We start from the raw sequence: 17873 nt of genomic DNA, 5'->3' as shown, positions 1-17873 counted from the left end.
TCGGTGAAAAGATAAGCTCTGGAACTCATTCCAAGAGGATGTGGTAATAGCAGTTAGCACAGCTGGGTTTAAGAAAGGTTTGGACAAGTTACTCAAAACCCACAAAATACCTACTGAACCCACATGTAGGTGATGCCTGCAGGCATAAGGGCTAAAGTTTAGGGTTTTTTGTGCATTTCAGGCAAAGAGCTTTAGAAATCCCTTGCTGTATCATCCTTCAGCCATTATTGTGGCAGAGCTTGCAGATCCCAGAATATACTGTGAACTCTTTAATGGCCTTTAAAAAGATCCAATAAATTGGTTGTATTATTCTGAGATGAAAAAAAAAAGTCAGAGGCATAAGAGGATAAAGGACCACAGAGGGAATACAAATGTGGTGCTTTACAAATCAGTAGGGGTTAAGACTTAAATGCACTTTCAAAAAAGAGGGCCTTCAGCCTGGACTTGAATATTGCCAGAGATGGAGCCGATGCACCGAATCAAACAGGTTGGTGGAGATTTTCTGCCAAGCCATCAGGTCCCCATCCCAGTAAATTTCAGTCCTGACCATTCAACTCACATGATGGCCAGAAGTTAAAAGGATAATTCTACAAGTTAGGCTCATGAGTTATAGAATAATAACATTCTCCCGTGTGAACGGCATCATGTATTGGCACTGCTGGGCCTTATTCTATCACATATGTGTCAAAATCACCAATGGGATAATTCTATAAACTACTACTACTAGGAATTATTTCAATAGCGCTACCAGACATACGCAGCGCTGCACAGAGTCACAAAGAGTAAGAAAACAGTCCCTGCTCCAAAGAGCTTACAATCTAAACAGTCAAGACAGACAAACAGGATGTCATGGATAGAGTTTAGGGGAAGGGTTAATCTGCTGGCTGGGTTGGAGGGCAGAGGGGAGTACAGGACAATAAGCCATTGTGACATCACTGATGAGGTTGGCTCTTATTGGTGGAATGAGGCATTATGACATCACAGTCTCAGCTCTGCTTCCCAAAGACTCAAACTCGTCACACTACTACTATGAATTATTTCTATAGCGCTACCAGACATACGCAGCGCTGCACAGAGTCACAAAGAAGACAGTCCCTGCTCCAAAGAGCTTACAGTCTAAACAGACAAGACAAACAGGTTGGCATGGATACAGTTAAGGGGAACGGTTAATCTGCTTCTTTATCCCTATCTGGGTTGCAGGGCACTCTTATCACATGTACTCGATATCCCTACATTGCGACTTTATGTAACCAAAGACTTCATTGTTATTCTTTTTCGCTGACTGTCCAGCTCTTCTTGTTGTAAACCGCCTCGAACTACTATGGCTTTGGCGGTATATAAAAATAAAATTGAAGGCTCGTATATCAAAAAGGTGGGTTTTCAGTCTGCTTTTAAACAAGGGTGAGGGAAGGGGCTTGAGGGACAAACTTGGGTAATTTATTCCAGGCATAGGGGGCGGCTAGATGAAAGGAACGGAGTCTGGAATTTGCAGTGGAGGAGAAGGGTAGCGCTAAGAGTGACTTAACCGAAGAACGGAGTTCTCTGGGAGGTGTCTAAGGAGAGAGAAGCGAGGAGAGATATTGAGGGGCAGCAGAATGAACACACTTGGAGGTGAGCAATAGTTTGAACTGTATGTGAAGGCGGAGAGGGAGCCAGTGAAGTGACTTAAGGAGAGAGGAGACATGAGTTTTGCACAGATTGCAAGGGGGAGAGGCGACACTGAGGGAGACCAGTTAGGAGTAGATTGCAGTAATGTAAGCGTGAGGTTACGAGAGCGTGCTCAGAGAAGACGGGGCGAATTTTGGTGTTATAAACTTGCACTTATTAATTGAAAGGCAGCTTCCATAAGGAAGTGCCTAATTGCAAGGAAGAGTAGCATCTCCCAATTATGAGCCTAGTTTAAGGAACATTATACATTATGTGCGTCACTTGGTATTTATGCCTGGAGTGACCTCCCGAAGGAGGTGGTAGAGATGAAAATGGTATTGGAATTCAAAAAAGCGTGGGATGAACACAGAGGGGGAAATTCTGTACAGGATGCCTAAGAAGCGGCTGAGAATCGTAGACTGGCATCTTATACAGAATCGTGTCTTCCCTAACGGACAGGATGCCTAACCACCCCGATTTTCTAACAGGTACCCAGGTGCTGGTTAGAGAATTGCGCCTGATCGTTTGCCATCAGCTGACTGCGGCAAAGAAATCTCCCTGCTGCGATCAGCTGAGCAGCTGCGTAGGGAACCCCTGACCCCCCCCCCCCACCAAAGTCGGTTGGATGGAGGGATGCCTACTCCCTCCCGCCGCTGATGGCAATAATTGTATTAAGCAGACTATAAGGGGGGGGCCCATGACCCAGTATGTATGAAACGCCCCTTGTCTGGGAAATCTGAAAAGACACGTGTGTACACACAGTATATATAAATAAAAGATGAAGTTGAAGGATATTGAAATGCTTCAGAGTTACAGTAAAAAGAATATTGCTTGGTTAGATGTTTGACCCAGCTACATCCTGTACCATTAACAGAATAGAGGAAGTGTTTAAATCCTAAAGCATATGAACAAGGTCAATGTGCCCGAAATGAACACGTTGTTACAAGATGTGCAATACACTGAAATAGAACACTCCCTAGCATGTGATAACTAAGCCATTATTGTTGCTAGGGAAAATTACTCATAAAATAAGATTGGGAAGAAATCATGCAATTTACCATTGGCCCTTAATGAAGTAATTGTAATTTAATTGGAAGATGTTTTTTAACCACATATGTTTAATAATGAATTAAGTGATGTCAAAAATCCAATAAAATGGCCAGTCACTTGTAATTTGGGGAGATTCTTCGTTGGTATCCTACCAGTTAGTAGAATACCAAGAACTCCCATTAAACTATAATTTTGGTGTCTGATAATTATTTCCTTGGACTCCTCCAGAGATAAAAATATAGAAACATAGAATATGACGGCAGAAAAGGGCCATCGGCCCAACAAGTTTGCCCACTCAAGAACCCTCCCCCTTAAGCACTTCCTCGAAGTGAACCCACATGTTTATCCCATCTTTTCTTAAAATCGAGCACGTTGCTGGCCTCAACTACCTGAAATGGAAGATCATTCCAATGATCAACCACCCTTTCAGTGAAGAAATACTTCCTAATATCACCATGAAATCTCCCACCCTTGATTTTTAACAGATGCCCTCTTGTTACCGTAGGTCCTGTAAGGAAAAAGTTGTCTTCTTCCACCTCAATATGGCCAGTAACATATTTTAAGTCTCTATCATGTCTCCCCTCTCCCTGCGTTCCTTGAGAGAGTATAGCTGCAACTTACCTAGACGTTCTTCATAGGAGAGATCCTTGAGCCCTGAGACCATCCTAGTGGCCATTCGCTGAACCGACTCTATTCTCAGCTTATCCTTTTGATAATGTGGCCTCCAAAATTGAACACAATATTCCAGATGAGGTCTCACCATGGACCTGTACAACAGCATCACGACTTCAGGCTTTCGGCTGACAAAACTTCTTCGAATGTGACCCAGCATTTGTCTAGCCTTGGATGAAGCTTTCTCCACCTGATTGGCAGTCTTCATATCTTCACTAATGATTACTCCTAAGTCCCGTTCTGCCACAGTTCTTATTAAGGTCTCACCATTTAGGGTGTAAGTTTTGCATGGGTTTCCACTACCAAGATGCATAATCTTACACTTTTTGGCATTAAAACTCAGTTGAAAGTAAGGGCTGAGAGGTGTGATACCTGTAAGGGCCGAGAGGTGTGATATCTGTTCATGTAGGTATTCAGAGAAAACACCCCTGAACCCCCCCACATGAATGTCCACATCAGGAAGAATGCCCACTCCCTCCTACTGCCACCCCGACCCCCCTCACAAACCCACCAGCAGGAGGAGTGCCTACTCCCTTCTTCCACCCCCCCCCAAAACTTACACCCCCCCTAACCAGTACAACCCCCCAGCCCCCATCAGCCACCCCACACACACCCCATACCTTTTAAGGTAAATGTCTGGTCATAGGGATGCAAACACTTTCCAGCTGGTAGGCCCACCACTCCAAAATGATGGGTCTTCCCCTTCCTGGTGCATTATGGGATGCACTGGGAAAGGGCCTAAGACTCTGATTAGCCCAGATGCCTAAGGCCCCTCTTAAGGCAGGGCCTACAGGTGGGGGGGGGCTCTGGAGGGGGGTGTTGCCAGGTGGGGGGAAATTCTGAGGCAGGGGTGGCAGGAGGGAGTGGGCATCCCTCCTGCCGGGGGATTTGTCATGGGGTTCGGGGGTGGCGGCAGGAGGGTGTGAGCATCCCTCCTGCCAACCGACTTCACGGGGGGGGGGAGGTTCACGGCAGGGAGATTTCCTTGCTGCGATCAGCTCAGCGGCTGGGTCTATTTGAAATATAGACCAGAATTTTGCTGGCCTACATTTCAGGCTTCTATTGCAGCCCTAGGGAGATGCCTAAGGCAACCTAAGGTGAAACCACACCCACACTCAGCCTTGGATGAGTTTAAGTGTCCTGATGCGTCTCCCTGCACCTATGACAGACGCCCACAGTGTAGGCAGCCTGCCATGGGGTGTTTTTGTGGGGGGTTTTTTTTAGAAGACGTGTATCCCGATTGGCTGGTTAGACAGTGGTAGGATGTCGACTGCTGCCTACAATCAGGACACAGTTTATAGAATTTGCCCCCGAGGTTCTCCTAATTAGAAAATGAATGGTATAAATTGAAGGACTAAGGCAGACTTGCATGGGCTGTGTCCCGTATATGATGATTCAGTTTAGGATGGGCTGGGGTCAGTTTCAACAGCAACTCCAGTAGTTGGAATTTAAAGACAGACTTCTACATTGAGCATACTGGATGGGCCGTTCAGGTCTTTATCTGCTGACATTTACTATGTGACTTGCCATTGACACGGCGTAAGAGGGAGCTCCTATACTAGTATTTCAAATCAGAATCTGGGGACAGGAACAGTCTTAAGCTGCTGATTGCCTTCCTTCTTTCCTCAGGTGCCCATCAATCGGCCCTGTGTGCTAATGGCTGGACGCTGGGTGGTTAGAAAGGCTTGTTTCCTTCTGCACCTGTGCGTGTCAATAGAAGCAGATCGGAAACCCTAGCCATCAACTTGGGGCTCCCATAACTGGGCCCCAGACAACTGTTTTCTTCCCAGAGCTGCAGGCTTTGTCTGTCCTGCCTGCGAGGGTTAAGCAGAGAAAGAAGATCCCCTGCCAGACCATATGTTTTGGATAAAGAGACGAGACGAGCGTTTAGTAACACTCACTGTCCCATTCCCTGCATGTTGGAAAGAGGATCTCTAGGGAAAAGAGGGAGAAGGCCAGCAGCGAGATGGGAAGCAAGCATGAGCTGAACCCCCCCTCCCCCCTCCCCGCCTAAACTAGGATCTTGCTGTTGGCTCTTTCTTTCTCAACTCAGGAGACATAAAGACCAAAAGATCAGTTACCACTTACAGTGCTGTACAGAGTCACAAAGGAGACAGTCCCTGCTCAAGTGAGCTTACAAACTATACCGAGCCACATGTGGCTCACCAGGTACTATTTTGAGGCCCTCAGTATGTTTATCATAATCACAAAAGTAAAATAAAACAATTTCTTGATCATATGTCTCTTTAGCTATAAACTACAATATTATTCTTAAGACTTAGCCAAAAGCAAAGATTTATAAACTATAAAGAGTTTTACCTCATGCAAATTTGTCGTTTCTTTAATAAGGCATTAACTATTTTTTCTGAGGCCCTCCAAGGACCTACAAATCCAAAATGTGGCCCTACAAAGGGTTTGAGTTTGAGACCACTGGTCTAGAGGATTTTTGCCAGTATAGAGCTCCTGTGACCCAGAGTTGTTCAAAAACGGCAGAGAGCTGCCTCTCTCCATGGCTGGGTAGACCTGGAGCTAGAGAGAGGAGTTCTTCTTCCAGGATGGCTTGGCATAACTTGTAAAAGAGGAGCTTGGAGGAGAAACGGCTCAGAAGAATCAAGTTTATGAAGATTTGTTATCTAGGCAATATCATATATTTCAATGCGTATAACAATTTGTTAAAAAAAAGGGGAGGACAAGACAAGACATTGGACACAAATTATATACGTTCTGAAACAAACTTGTACAAAAGGCAAGAGGGATGAACTACAATCTTTAAAGAAAGAAAAGAAACATTTAGGGAAAAACACATGTGGTGGGAGCACATTAAAAAAAAAAAGAATAATTTAGCAACCTGCTTGAAAGATTGATGGCGATCTACTCGTAAGATTGATAAAGGTCTAAAGGTTTAGTAATTGGTGAGTTTTGCTGCCTATGTTTTGAATACGTCCTTATACAGAAAGCTTTTTAAGAAGCGCTTGAATTTTTCTAAGGAAGATATAGTGGTAAATTGTTTCAAAGCTGGGGTGCTCTGACCAAGAAAATGGTAGATCTCCTGGTCCCTATTATTTTTAAAGAAGGAATAGTTAATAAATGTTGTTGTGTTGATCTGAGTGTCCTAAGTGGTATCAAAAAACGATCCAGGAATATCGGAGCATGTGATTGTTGAATTTTAAAAGTTATTCTATGTGTGACTGGTAGCCAATGGGCAGATTGTAAAAGTGGTGTAACGTGGTTATATTTTTTTGAATTTGTAATCATTTTTATTGGTGTATTTTGTATTATCTGTAGCCTTCTTATTTCTTTATTGGTTATGCCATGGTAAAAGTATTGCAATGATGATTAATGAGTGGATTAGGATGTAGAGAATTTCAGGTTTTAAAACTTTTGATAATGATCTGATGAGACGTAACTTATAAAAGCAATTTATTTGGTTATGATGAGAGAGTTCCCCATATTTTTGTTGGCAATGTTCTGGCAGAGATTTCTGAATGTCCACCTGACCTGCCGCAAGTGGTCTGGAAGAATTCAGCCAAGGTCTGTCTGAAGAAGGCAAGCTTTTGGTGCGTGCGTTTAGTGTTCCTGACGGTGCATCCTCCCAAGATTTTTGGCAGCCCGGCTTTCTCTTTCAGGGCTTCCCAAAACCTGTCCCAATACAGCATTTGTGTTGTGTGTGTTTTACTGCATTTTGTATCAGACACAAGCTAAACGTAGAATTATCTGAAAACTGAGTGGAACGCCAATCTTAAGGCCGTAAAGTACAGAAGAGAAAGAGAGAGGAAAATCTAGTGCCAGACAGAGGGAAAAGAGACCCCCAGTGAGAGCTACAGAACCCTAGTGGCCTCCAGGGTAATGAGTACTGTCCAACATTTTCAGTGAAAAGGTTTTGTGCAAAAGGACACTCGGAGGGTATTGCACAGCTCTGGTGCAGAATGCACTTTGCCTTGTAGGGACAAGTGTGAGAAACTGGTGGGATAATCAATTGGAAGTCTTGGGAGAATGCAATAAGTGGCCTGGTGTATAGGGATTAAATAACAAAGATAGAGAGAGATATCGACATGGCTTCCCAGTCCTTTCTGAGTACAGGGCAGTCTACTGTGAACCCTCTCAATATAGTAGGACTTCTGATATGTCTCCCCAGGACCCCTAGGCTAAGTTGGTTTATAGGAGATAAGAACATAAGAATAACCTTACTGGGTCAGACCAATGGTCCATCAAGCCCAGTAGCCAGTTCTCACGGTGGCCAATCCAGGTCCCTGGTACCTGGCCAAAACCCAAGGAGTAGCAACATTCCAGAATCCCAAACAGTCTCAAGATTCCAGGCAGAATCTCAAAGAATAGTAAGATTCCAGAACCCCAAAGAGTAGCAACATTCCAGAATCCCAAAGAGTAAGAAAAGATTCTAGAACCCCAAAGGGTATCAAGATTCCAGGCAGAATCTCAAAGAATAGCAAGATTCCGGAACCCCACAGAGTAGCAACACTCCAGAATCCCAAAAAGTAAGAAAAGATTCCAGAACCTCAAAGAGTAGCAACATTCCAGAATCCCAAAGAGTAAGAAAAGATTCTAGAACCCCAAAGAGTCTCAAGATTCCAGGCAGAATCTCAAAGAATAGCAAGATTCCGGAACCCCAAGGAGTAGCAACATTCCAGAATCCCAAAGAGTAAGAAAAGATTCTAGAACCCCAAAGAGTCTCAAGATTCCAGGCAGAATCTCAAAGAATAGCAAGATTCTGGAACCCCAAAGAGTAGCAACATTCCATACTAGCGATCCAGGGCACGCAGTGGCTTCCCCCATGTCTTTCTCAATAACAGACTATGGACTTTCCTCCAGATCCACAATGACTGAATGATGCAGAGAAAAACAGGCATACACTGGGTCTGCAATGTAGGGAAAATTAAGCCATGCATACTCTTTCTGTATCTCTTGAAAACCTGATCAGCTGTGATATCATCCATTGTACTGTAACCAGCTCTACACTGGGTCTGGACTGTATGGTCATTCATGTAGCTGTGTGACAAGCAGGTGAGAGGTTCAGCGCTTCTCTTTTCTGGACTCCAGAGGTCGTTCTGTGTTGCGAGCCAATAGTACAGGACTTCCAAATCTGGTACCTCTTGTAATGACAGGGTGTGAAATGTGAACTGGGGTTCATCAGGGATACCAGGAAATAAGGGGTGGGCTGTGGCTCTGTTTTTCTAAGGGAAACTAGTATTTGTTTCATGGGGTAAAACGATGCAAAATGACCTGAAGTCCGCTGGTTAGCTTGAGCTGTGTAAGGCCAGACAAAGCCTATAGAGATGCAAGCGGAGTCTTTGTCTCCATGACAACCAAAATTCTACTGCCCCTCAGTACCACTGTCAGACAATGTACAGCACACGACCAGGATTCAAGTGCATTCAGAAAAGACTCTGATTTTTGTCTCCATCCCTCAAAACTACTTGCTCAGGTATCCTACATAACATAGTACATGACGGCAGATAAGGACCCGCCTGCTCACCCATACACTCACTATAAATTAATGATTTAATTGAAATTGTTCTTTTTCTTAGATATTTCTGGGCCAGAAACCCATAGCTCTGCCTGGGACTGTGCTTAGGTTCCATCTACTGGAGTCTCCGTCAAAGCTCACTTCAGCCCATCTGCAACCGAATGGCCAGATACGGACACAGACCATGCAAGTCTGCCCAGTTCTGGCCTTAATTCTTCAATATATACCATTAATTTCTGATTAGAGATCCTCTGTGTTCATCCCATGCTTTTTTTTGAACTCTGTCGCCGTTTTCCTCTCCACCACTGTACCTGGCTTGAGATGTTTGATGTTGGCAGTCTAATGCAACCCAAGAAGATGTAATAAAAAGGTGATGGCTGTGCATAGCTGTCTCTCTGGAGTGAGCAGCTAGAATGAGGATCTGACTCATTAGAAGAGGCGGCACCAGGGGCAGCTCCTCCTCTATGCCTCCTTTGCATCTCTCCAGACCAATCCAGATGCATGGGAAATACCAAAACAGTGTCATCTATGAGTGGGACCCAATAATTTCATAGTCGGTATTCTCCTCAGGTTCTCCATTCTGACGAGCTTGAATACCAAGCAGCAATGTTTCACAAAGGAATGCAAAGACGACCAAGAAGGGATGAGGGCCCACTCCACCCATGAAGATGTAGAACGGGCCTTCAGAATATATGCAAATACGCTAGCCCTCGGAGCACCCCCTTATCAGCCTGTACTGAATCAGTGAGTCCAATTTAGTACCAGAACGAACTGATTTGAATCGATTCAGCCGCTTTGAGGCTGCTTCACTTTTTTCTTTTTGCTCTCCCCAAAAATACTTCAACTCTTGAGGTAATCTTGTAACACTCTCTTAACATACTGTACAGCTAGCGCAAACTCTTTTGCTTCTCATTCCTCCCATCCTTCCCTAACACCAGGAAAGAAATGGACTGATTATGTGGAACCACTTTTGGGAAAAAGGATGAAACCAACCGCAACATCATCTTTTCTTTCAAAAATTGCAAAATGGTTCTCAACAAGACAAGGCCTACAACTCAGAAACTATTCTAGCTGTATAAGTTGCCACTAGAAAGACTATCTTTAGAGGAACATCTTTCATTGACGCTTCCTTCCAGAGTTCAAATGGCGCCAGGCTGACAATACTAGGTTCAAATCCCAAGAAGGGATAATAGGTCAGTTCAGGTACCTCAATAGCTTCACTCCTCGTAGGGAGAGGAGGAGATAGTGGATGCTGCAGATGGGCAGACTGGATGGGCCATTTGGCCTTTATCTGCTGTCTTGTTCCTAGGTTTCTAAAATATACCACATCAATATGGGAAGCCAACACTGCCCTGAAGCAAACCTCAATAGCAAGCTAGAGCTGAGATCTCAGTTTCATAGAGGCTAATAATAATAATAATAATATTTTATTTTGTATACTGCCATACCCAGGGAGTTCAAGGCAGTTCACAACAGATAGCTGAATTACATACAGTGCGATTAGAAAAAAAAGAAGAACATAACAAGGCAATCGTAGGGTCAAACTCGTTTACATTAACAATTTAGGTGAGGGAAGGGCTAAATACGGAGTATATACAGTGTGTGCTGTAGTAGGATACAATTGAGTTTAAGAGAGGGGGGAACAAAGCATATTAGATGGAAAAAGGGGGGAGCAACAAACTTAGAAGGGGGGCGGGCGGAAAAGTAAGGAAGAGGAGAGGGGGGGGTTGAGATGGGGGGAAGGGGGCGTTAAGGGATAGGTCTGTTGCAAAGAAGGGTTTTAATCTGTTTTCTAAGGTGGAGAAGGGGAAACGTTACGGCGGAAGAGGGGAGCGTTAGGGATTTGGTCCGTTAAAAAGTAGAGTTTTGAGCTTTTTTCTGAAGGGGAGGTATGAAGAGCAGTCAAGTATGATTTGGGCGAGCCATGAATTTAGTTTGGCTGCTTGATAAGAGAAGGTTCGTTCGAGGAATCTTTTAAGATGACACGATTTCAGTGAGGGAAAAGCAAACAAAGTTGTTCTGTGGGAGCTCTTCTTATTATAGTTCAGGTTGAAGTGGGGGTAAAGATAGGCTGGTGACATACCAGATACGGTTTTGTAGGAGATGCAAGAGAACTTAAATAGAACTCTGGATTCGAATGGCAGCCAGTGCAACTTGTGGTAGAAAGGGGATATGTGTTCCCATTTCTTCAGGCCAAAGATAAGGCGGATGGCGGTATTTTGGACCAGTCTCAGCTTCCTGGTGATTTTCTTGAAGGCGCCAATCCCTTGTCTAACCATTAAAAAAAAAAAAATCTCAAGAACCTCTAGCACTGATAACTGCAAAGACAGAACTTGACACTTTTCATACTTTGATAAATGCCAAAGAGGTAAATCTTCTCTGGAGAATTCAGCAGTGTGGCTATGACCTTTACTAGAAATATTCTCTTACATAACTGCACCCTCTCCAAAGCTAGCCATCATGCAATATAGATATGGATCCTATATCTTCACTGGGCCCTACTTCAATAGACCTTCTGCTCCTTGAAGCCCCAGTGGTGTGCCTACTGCCAACTGAACAGTCACTTGGAAAGTCCATAAAAACCAAGACAACAGACTAAGATATATTGATTGGTGCTAAGTTACTTATAGGTTCACATTGAATCCTGTTCTCAGTCTCCATCTGCTGGTAGAAGTGTGTATACCCATAGGTCTGGACTGGTCTGGAAGAATGCTGAGGAACATATGATTTCTGCATAACACTTGAAATCTGAGCATAAAGGTAATAATTTTTCATCAAGCAAGCATATGCTTGGACTAGATCAGGGGTAGGCAACTCCGGTCCTCAAGGGTCGATATCCAGTTGGGTTTTTAGGTACAGAAAAGAGCTACGAGGTTGATAAAAGGTATGGAAAACCTTTCATATGCTGAAAGATTAGAGAAACTGGGACTCTTTTCCCTAGAGAAGCGGAGGCTTAGAGGGGACATGATAGAGACAACATCATGAAGGGCATAGAGAAAGTGGAGAGGGACAGATTCTTCAAACTTTCGAATACTACAAGAACGAGAGGGCATTCAGAAAAATTAAGAGGGGACAGATTCAGAACCAATGCTAGGAAGTTGTTCTTCACCCAAAGGGTAGTGGACACCTGGAATGTGCTTCCAGAGGGTGTGATAGGTCAGAGTATGGTATTGGGGTTCAAGAAGGGATTAGATGATTTCCTGAAGGAAAAGGGGATAGAGGGGTATAGATAGAGGATTACTATACAGGTCCTGGACCTGATGGGCTGCCATGTGAGCAGACTGCTGGGCGTGATGGACCTCTGGTCTGACCCAGCAGAGGCACTGCTTATGTTCTTATGTTCTTATTTCCCCAATGAATATGTATTGAAAGCAGTGCATGCAAATAGATCTAATGCTTATTCATTGGGGAAATCCTGAAAACACGATTGGATTCCAACTCTTGAGGACCAGAGTTGCCTATGTCTGGGCTAGATGGACTAACCAAGAGCATCTCCTACGTCAGGGGTGTCAAAGTCCCTCCTCGAGGGCCGCAATCCAATGAATATGCATGAGATCTATTTGCATGCATTGCTTTCATTGTACGCTAATAGATCTCATGCATATTCATTGGGGAAATCCTGAAAACCCGACTGGATTGCTCGAGGAGGGACTTTGACACCCCTGTCCTACGTACAATCCCAGCAAAGATTGATGATTCATTTGTGGTTTGTATCTCATACTCTCCACCTCTTCAATTTTCAGGCAATAGGGTATCTTGCGTCATTTAATTTTTATTTTGTTCAGTTATGAGCTTATAGAATTTCTCCGCCATTCCATTACAGAATCATGCTTAGCGGTGCCCATCATAAAACGTAGGCGTCTGTAATATAGGCCAGGGTTTGAAATGCCTACGTTATAGGTGCTTAAGTTCTTCTCCACCCTTAAACATGCCTACTTTTGTAGAATCACGCCTAAGAGGATAGGCACCAATCTCCCAATTAAATTTTATTTTTTTCAATTATGACCTTGTCCAAACTCAGAATTGAACCAATTTACTAATTAACCCCCTCCTTTGCAAAGCCCTGCTAGCGTTTTTTAGCGCCGGCTGTGGCGGTAACAGCTCAGACACTCAGGAATTCTATGAGCGTCAGAGCTGTTACCACGGGCGGCCGGAACTAAAAACGCCAGTGCGGCTTTGTAAAAGAGGGGCTAAGTTAGGTGCTTATCTTTAGGTGCCTCATATAGAAAATCCCCCCCCCCCCGATAGTGTCTTGACGATCAATAAACACAGGTTTTGGAAATATTGAGAGACCCTGGCATTCAGTTCCATGAATCAGCCATGGGCAGGATGTCAACATGCATTTTGAACCCTAAACCACTTGAATTTGGAAACTCATTAAAAGTGATAGGACAAATGGCAATAAAGTTGTCATCTGTCAAAGAAATGCGGTTGATTTTCTTGTTATTAATTGAACCACATTCTGAAATCAATTTATTTCGCTGGGATGGGGTTGATCCAACATCGGGCCAGCGCTTGTGAGCTTTGAATCTGTTAATCACGTTCACCACATCTTCAGTTAGTGAAAAAAATCTTCCTCCAAACCAGAAAGCAAAGAGTGGGACTTCTTGGAAAGTGGGTCTGGGCCAGATGTGCGACGTGCTTGGAGCAATCTTTCGTGCAAGGGCAGAGCCGGGATTGGAACTGAGAGGTAGACAGACTTCCCAGCAGCAGAGCTGGGATTGGAGCCCAGGAAAGCAACTTCCAGCCCCAGTCTTCTGGGGGATCGGGAATATTGGGACCTGGACGGAAGAGCTTCGACCAGGAGATGGCAGCAACAAATCAGTGAAAAAGGTGGTTCGAAGGCAACCCAAGAGGGGCTGGCCGAGTCTTTGCACAAAATGGCGACGGAGTGGAGGGAGAGGTTGCTCCGGGCTTCCTTGCCCCGCTGAAGAGTAGCCCTTTCATGGCTTGGGGGCACGTGTGCTGGATCTGGGGGGTCCCTCTGCTCTTCTCTCTCCTGCTGGTACAAGGTAACAGTTTGTACTCTGTCTGTCTCTGTTCTGGTGATTTTGGGGGGGCTCTAGTGACCCCCCCTCCCTGACTGGGGGGGGGGAACTGCCCTCCCTGCCTGGCACCAGAGGAAACTTTTCTCTTTGCAGGGATTGCACAGATGTAAGGCAGCAGCTGGTGCCAGGGTTGCTTGTTGGGTCTTTAGCCCTTTGTGTGGCATTGCCCACGCTGGTTTCACCAGCCTTGTGAGGGGCATGGTGTGAAGGGTGACAGTGGTACTCACTGAGCTGGCTCCTTCGTTGTATTCCTGGGATCGGCAGCTTTTGCCAACTGCCTCCTTCTCTCCCTAGTCCCCTCCCTCAGGTTGTGTTGTGAGACAGCAATGAATGCTCCAGGGATGGAGCCCCCCCCTGGAAAGGAGATCGGTGAAAGGCTTTTTCTCTGCTCTTTGTGATGTGAAAGTCTAGGGACGGGATAGAGCTAGTCAGCTCCTGGGGGCAGGTACAGCCCGTCCTCAGGAAGGTTCTCTGTCTCTTCTAGTCTTTCTCTTTGTCTCCTCTGGGTCCGTCCAGGCTCCTGTGCCTTTGTTGCTTCCCCGTGGCAGATAGATCCTTAACAACCCCAGAAGGGATTGGGGGGGGGGGGCAGCATCTCCTTGCCCCTGTGAAATGATACAACACCTTCACTGCAGCAGAACATTACAAGGTAGGCTGAACTGTGGACAATCTCTGATATTAAATTCCCAGAACATTAACCCCCCCCCCCTAGTTGTGCAAGTAATATATTACTGAATTACATCTTATAGTTTTTGTTCATTAAGATTTAATATGTGTCTTTTCTGAGGAGATAACAAAGCAGTGAACAATAGACAATACAAGGGCAGCTCAATCAAGAAGAGAACGATGCAGAGCCATGAAACTTACGAGTTATTCTGCACTTTTCTTGACACTTTGTTTCAATGAGGCAAATGCATGTAGTAAAGGGGCACAAGTATAGGGAAACCGAGCCATTGTGACATCACCGATGAGGTTGGCTCTTAGCCATTGGTGGAATGAGGCATTATGACCTCACAATACAAGGGCTGCTGAAAAGTTCTCAGCCCAACCAAGAAGAGAACGATGCAGAGCCATGAAACTTACGAGTTATTCCGCACTTTTCATTTCAATGTTTTGACATTGTTTCAGATCATTGATTGAACCATATCCACGTCATTCTCTTCTTGGTTGGGCTGAGAACTTTTCAGCACCCCCTGGTAGCAACATTCCAGAGCTGAGATTGTGATGTCATAATGCCCCATTCCACCAATAAAGCCAACCTCATCAGTGATGTCACAAGGGCTTGATTGTCCTATACTTGGCTCACTTTTATTACATAGGAGGGGGTGCTGAAAAGTTCTCAGCCCAACAAACCAACTTCCTAAACTTTGAGTGTTATTCAGCCACTGTAGCTCGAGTATTATTTTATTTCGTTAAGTGCCAAAATTCCATGTTTTGACATTGTTTCAGATCATTGATTGAACCACATCCACCTCATTCTCTTCTTGGCTGGGCTGAGAACTTTTCAGCACCCCCTCAAGTACTTTAAAAGTATGAATCTTCCAATACAGGAGAAAACATTGATCCTTAACTGAAGACATAACTGTAGTCTATATTTCATCCTTAGCTCTAATGATCTAATAATTCATATCTAGCACCCCCCCCCCATAAAAAAACAGTGAGAGAGGGCCCATTGACTTTCCCACTCCTCTCCTTTGATAAACCACCACAGCAGTGCTGAATCTGCTTCCACCCTTTGTTCTACTTAGACTGTAAGCTCTTTGGGGTAGGAACCCCCTGTGGTCCTCTGCTGGTTTAATGCTCTTTGTTTACTATGCACAGCCCTGCTTTACAGCTGTCGGGGGAGATTTTGAGCTCTGTGATCCTGCAGCTCTTACAATAGTTTCTTTTGCAAGACTCCTGATGCCGAGCTTTCATCCAGTCCAGCTTTTCTTTTTCTAGGCTCTTGAGTTCTACAGTCAGTAATTTAGCCTCTTACCTATTGCTGGGATATAAGAACATAAGAATTGCCGCTGCTGGGTCAGACCAGTGGTCCATCGTGTCCAGCGGTGGCCCTCTGGTCAAAGACCAGCGCCCTAACTGAGACTAGCCCTACCTGCGTATGCTCTGGTTCAGCAGGAAGTTGTCTAACTTTGTCTTGAATCCCTGGAGGGTGTTTTCCCCTATGACAGCCTCCGGAAAAGCGTTCCAGTTTTCTACCGCTCTCTGGGTGAAGAAGAACTTCCTTACGTTCGTACGGAATCTATCCCCTTTTAACTTTAGAGAGTGCCCTCTCGTTCTCTCTACCTTGGAGAGGGTGAACAACCTGTCTTTATCTACTAAGTCTGTTCCCTTCAGTATCTTGAATGTTTCGATCATGTCTCCTCTCTTCAAGGGAGAAGAGGCCCAGTTTCTCTAATCTTTCATTGTACGTCAACTCCTCCAGCCCCTTAACCATCTTAGTCGCTCTTCTCTGGACCCTTTCGAGTAGTACCGTGTCCTTCTTCATGTTCGGCGACCAGTGCTGGACGCAGTACTCCAGGTGAGGGACTGAGACTTTTCTAATATTCCTTGACTCTCTCACAATTACAATATGGATCAAAAAGCTTTTTTGGCGCGCAGAGCTTCTGAAGACGCCAACACGATTTGCCTTTTTTGTTACTACTGCATTTGATCCATATCCTAATTGTGATTTACACCTAGTTACTTGATTGTCCCATGAGGAAGGCATTCCAGATTGCCAAAACTGGGATCCTAGTTGGGACCTTAGTAATTAAAGATCTATTTCCAAGTAACCATACTGGGACTTTATGTTTAATATTTTAATTTGATTTTTATGAAAATAAATGTAGCTCTTTGTTGATATAGACATTCCGCTTGCCCTTTTTTTTAACGTATGTATTATTCTAAGCAGGATATAAAACTGTTAAATAAATAAATAATGCTGGCTTTTATAAAGCCGCAGGAGCCAGCGAGGTAAATGCTCCGATACGCATAGAATTCGTCTGAGCGTCAGAGCATTTACCTCACCAGCCTGTGGTAAAAACCTCTACTGCGGCTTTGTAAAAGGAGCCCTAAATAAGTGAACATCGATAATGGGCTTCTTAACAATCAATTATTAGTGTTACTTGGTTTTAATTTACATTTCTGTGCGTAAATATAGGCACAGCGCCAAAAAGGGGAAGGTCATTCCTCAAAGTCATGGGTGTAATTATAGGACAAGGGGCATATTTGTCTAACTTTAGGGGTGAGATTTTGCACCACATTTCTGTTGGAGCAAATGCCTGAAGTTTGGTCCGGTTCCTAGAGGTAAGTGGTATTCTATAAACCAGGACTAACTTTATTGAATAGTGCTTAGGCATTTTTGTTTTGTTGGGGGGGGGGGGGGGGTTTGAGTGCTGATATTTTTAGGCACTGGTCCTAAGTGTCTAATAATCTTAAGCTTGGCCTGGCCTAGGAAGAGTTCGGTGATGACTTTATGACTTATGTATGGTTTCTCTAGACATTTCAGCAGCTTTTGATATTGTAGATTCATTGATTGGTTTTGAAATGGTTTTAGTCTTTGCTGTTGCCTTCAAATTTGTGGTGCTGTCTCTTCTGTAATGTGCCACAGGACTATTGGAAATTGAATGGATGAAAATCGGTTGATGGCAATCGTCCGTTCGTCCATGTAGGAGAGTGTTAGGTGTTTTCTTGGATCGTTATCTGACAATGCAACCACACAACCTGCATGTTGTTAAGGGAGCTTTGATGCAGATGAGGAGACTTTCTCAAGTAAAAGCAATGCTGTCTGGAGTTGCTTTTCAGACAATAATAGAGTCTTGTTTTTCTAAATTGGAGTTTTGTAATGTGTTGTTTTTGGGAATGATTAAATTCAAAATACCTGCCTTACAAGCAGTACGGAACTCAGCTGCTAGGATGATTAGTGGAGAGTCTCCCACTTTCAACTTTTCAAATGAAAAAAAAAACAGTCTACTTTAACACCCGTTGGACAG

The 17873-nt window shown here is 44.3% G+C and overlaps 1 protein-coding gene across 7 annotated transcripts in view; it reads left to right on the top strand.

Moving 5' to 3' along the window:
• The first annotated feature begins 13594 nt into the window (after positions 1 to 13594).
• IGDCC4 (immunoglobulin superfamily DCC subclass member 4) overlaps positions 13595 to 17873 on the top strand; it is a 54960-nt gene continuing 50681 nt past the window's right edge. For 3 of the 7 annotated variants that reach the window (XM_033920124.1, XM_033920126.1, XM_033920123.1), the window contains exon 1: positions 13600 to 13863. In XM_033920124.1, coding sequence (XP_033776015.1) covers positions 13797 to 13863 — 67 coding nt within the window. In that variant the 5' untranslated portion in view covers positions 13600 to 13796. Of the gene's footprint in view, positions 13864 to 17873 lie in introns of all 7 variants that reach the window. The other 4 variants (XM_033920122.1, XM_033920121.1, XM_033920127.1 and 1 more) reach the window with 3 other exon arrangements.

This window comes from Geotrypetes seraphini, chromosome 14 (assembly GCF_902459505.1).
Source record: "Geotrypetes seraphini chromosome 14, aGeoSer1.1, whole genome shotgun sequence".
Taxonomy (NCBI): domain Eukaryota; kingdom Metazoa; phylum Chordata; class Amphibia; order Gymnophiona; family Dermophiidae; genus Geotrypetes; species Geotrypetes seraphini.
Note: the sequence above shows the minus strand (reverse complement) of the source record. Positions and strands in the feature narration are given on the sequence as shown.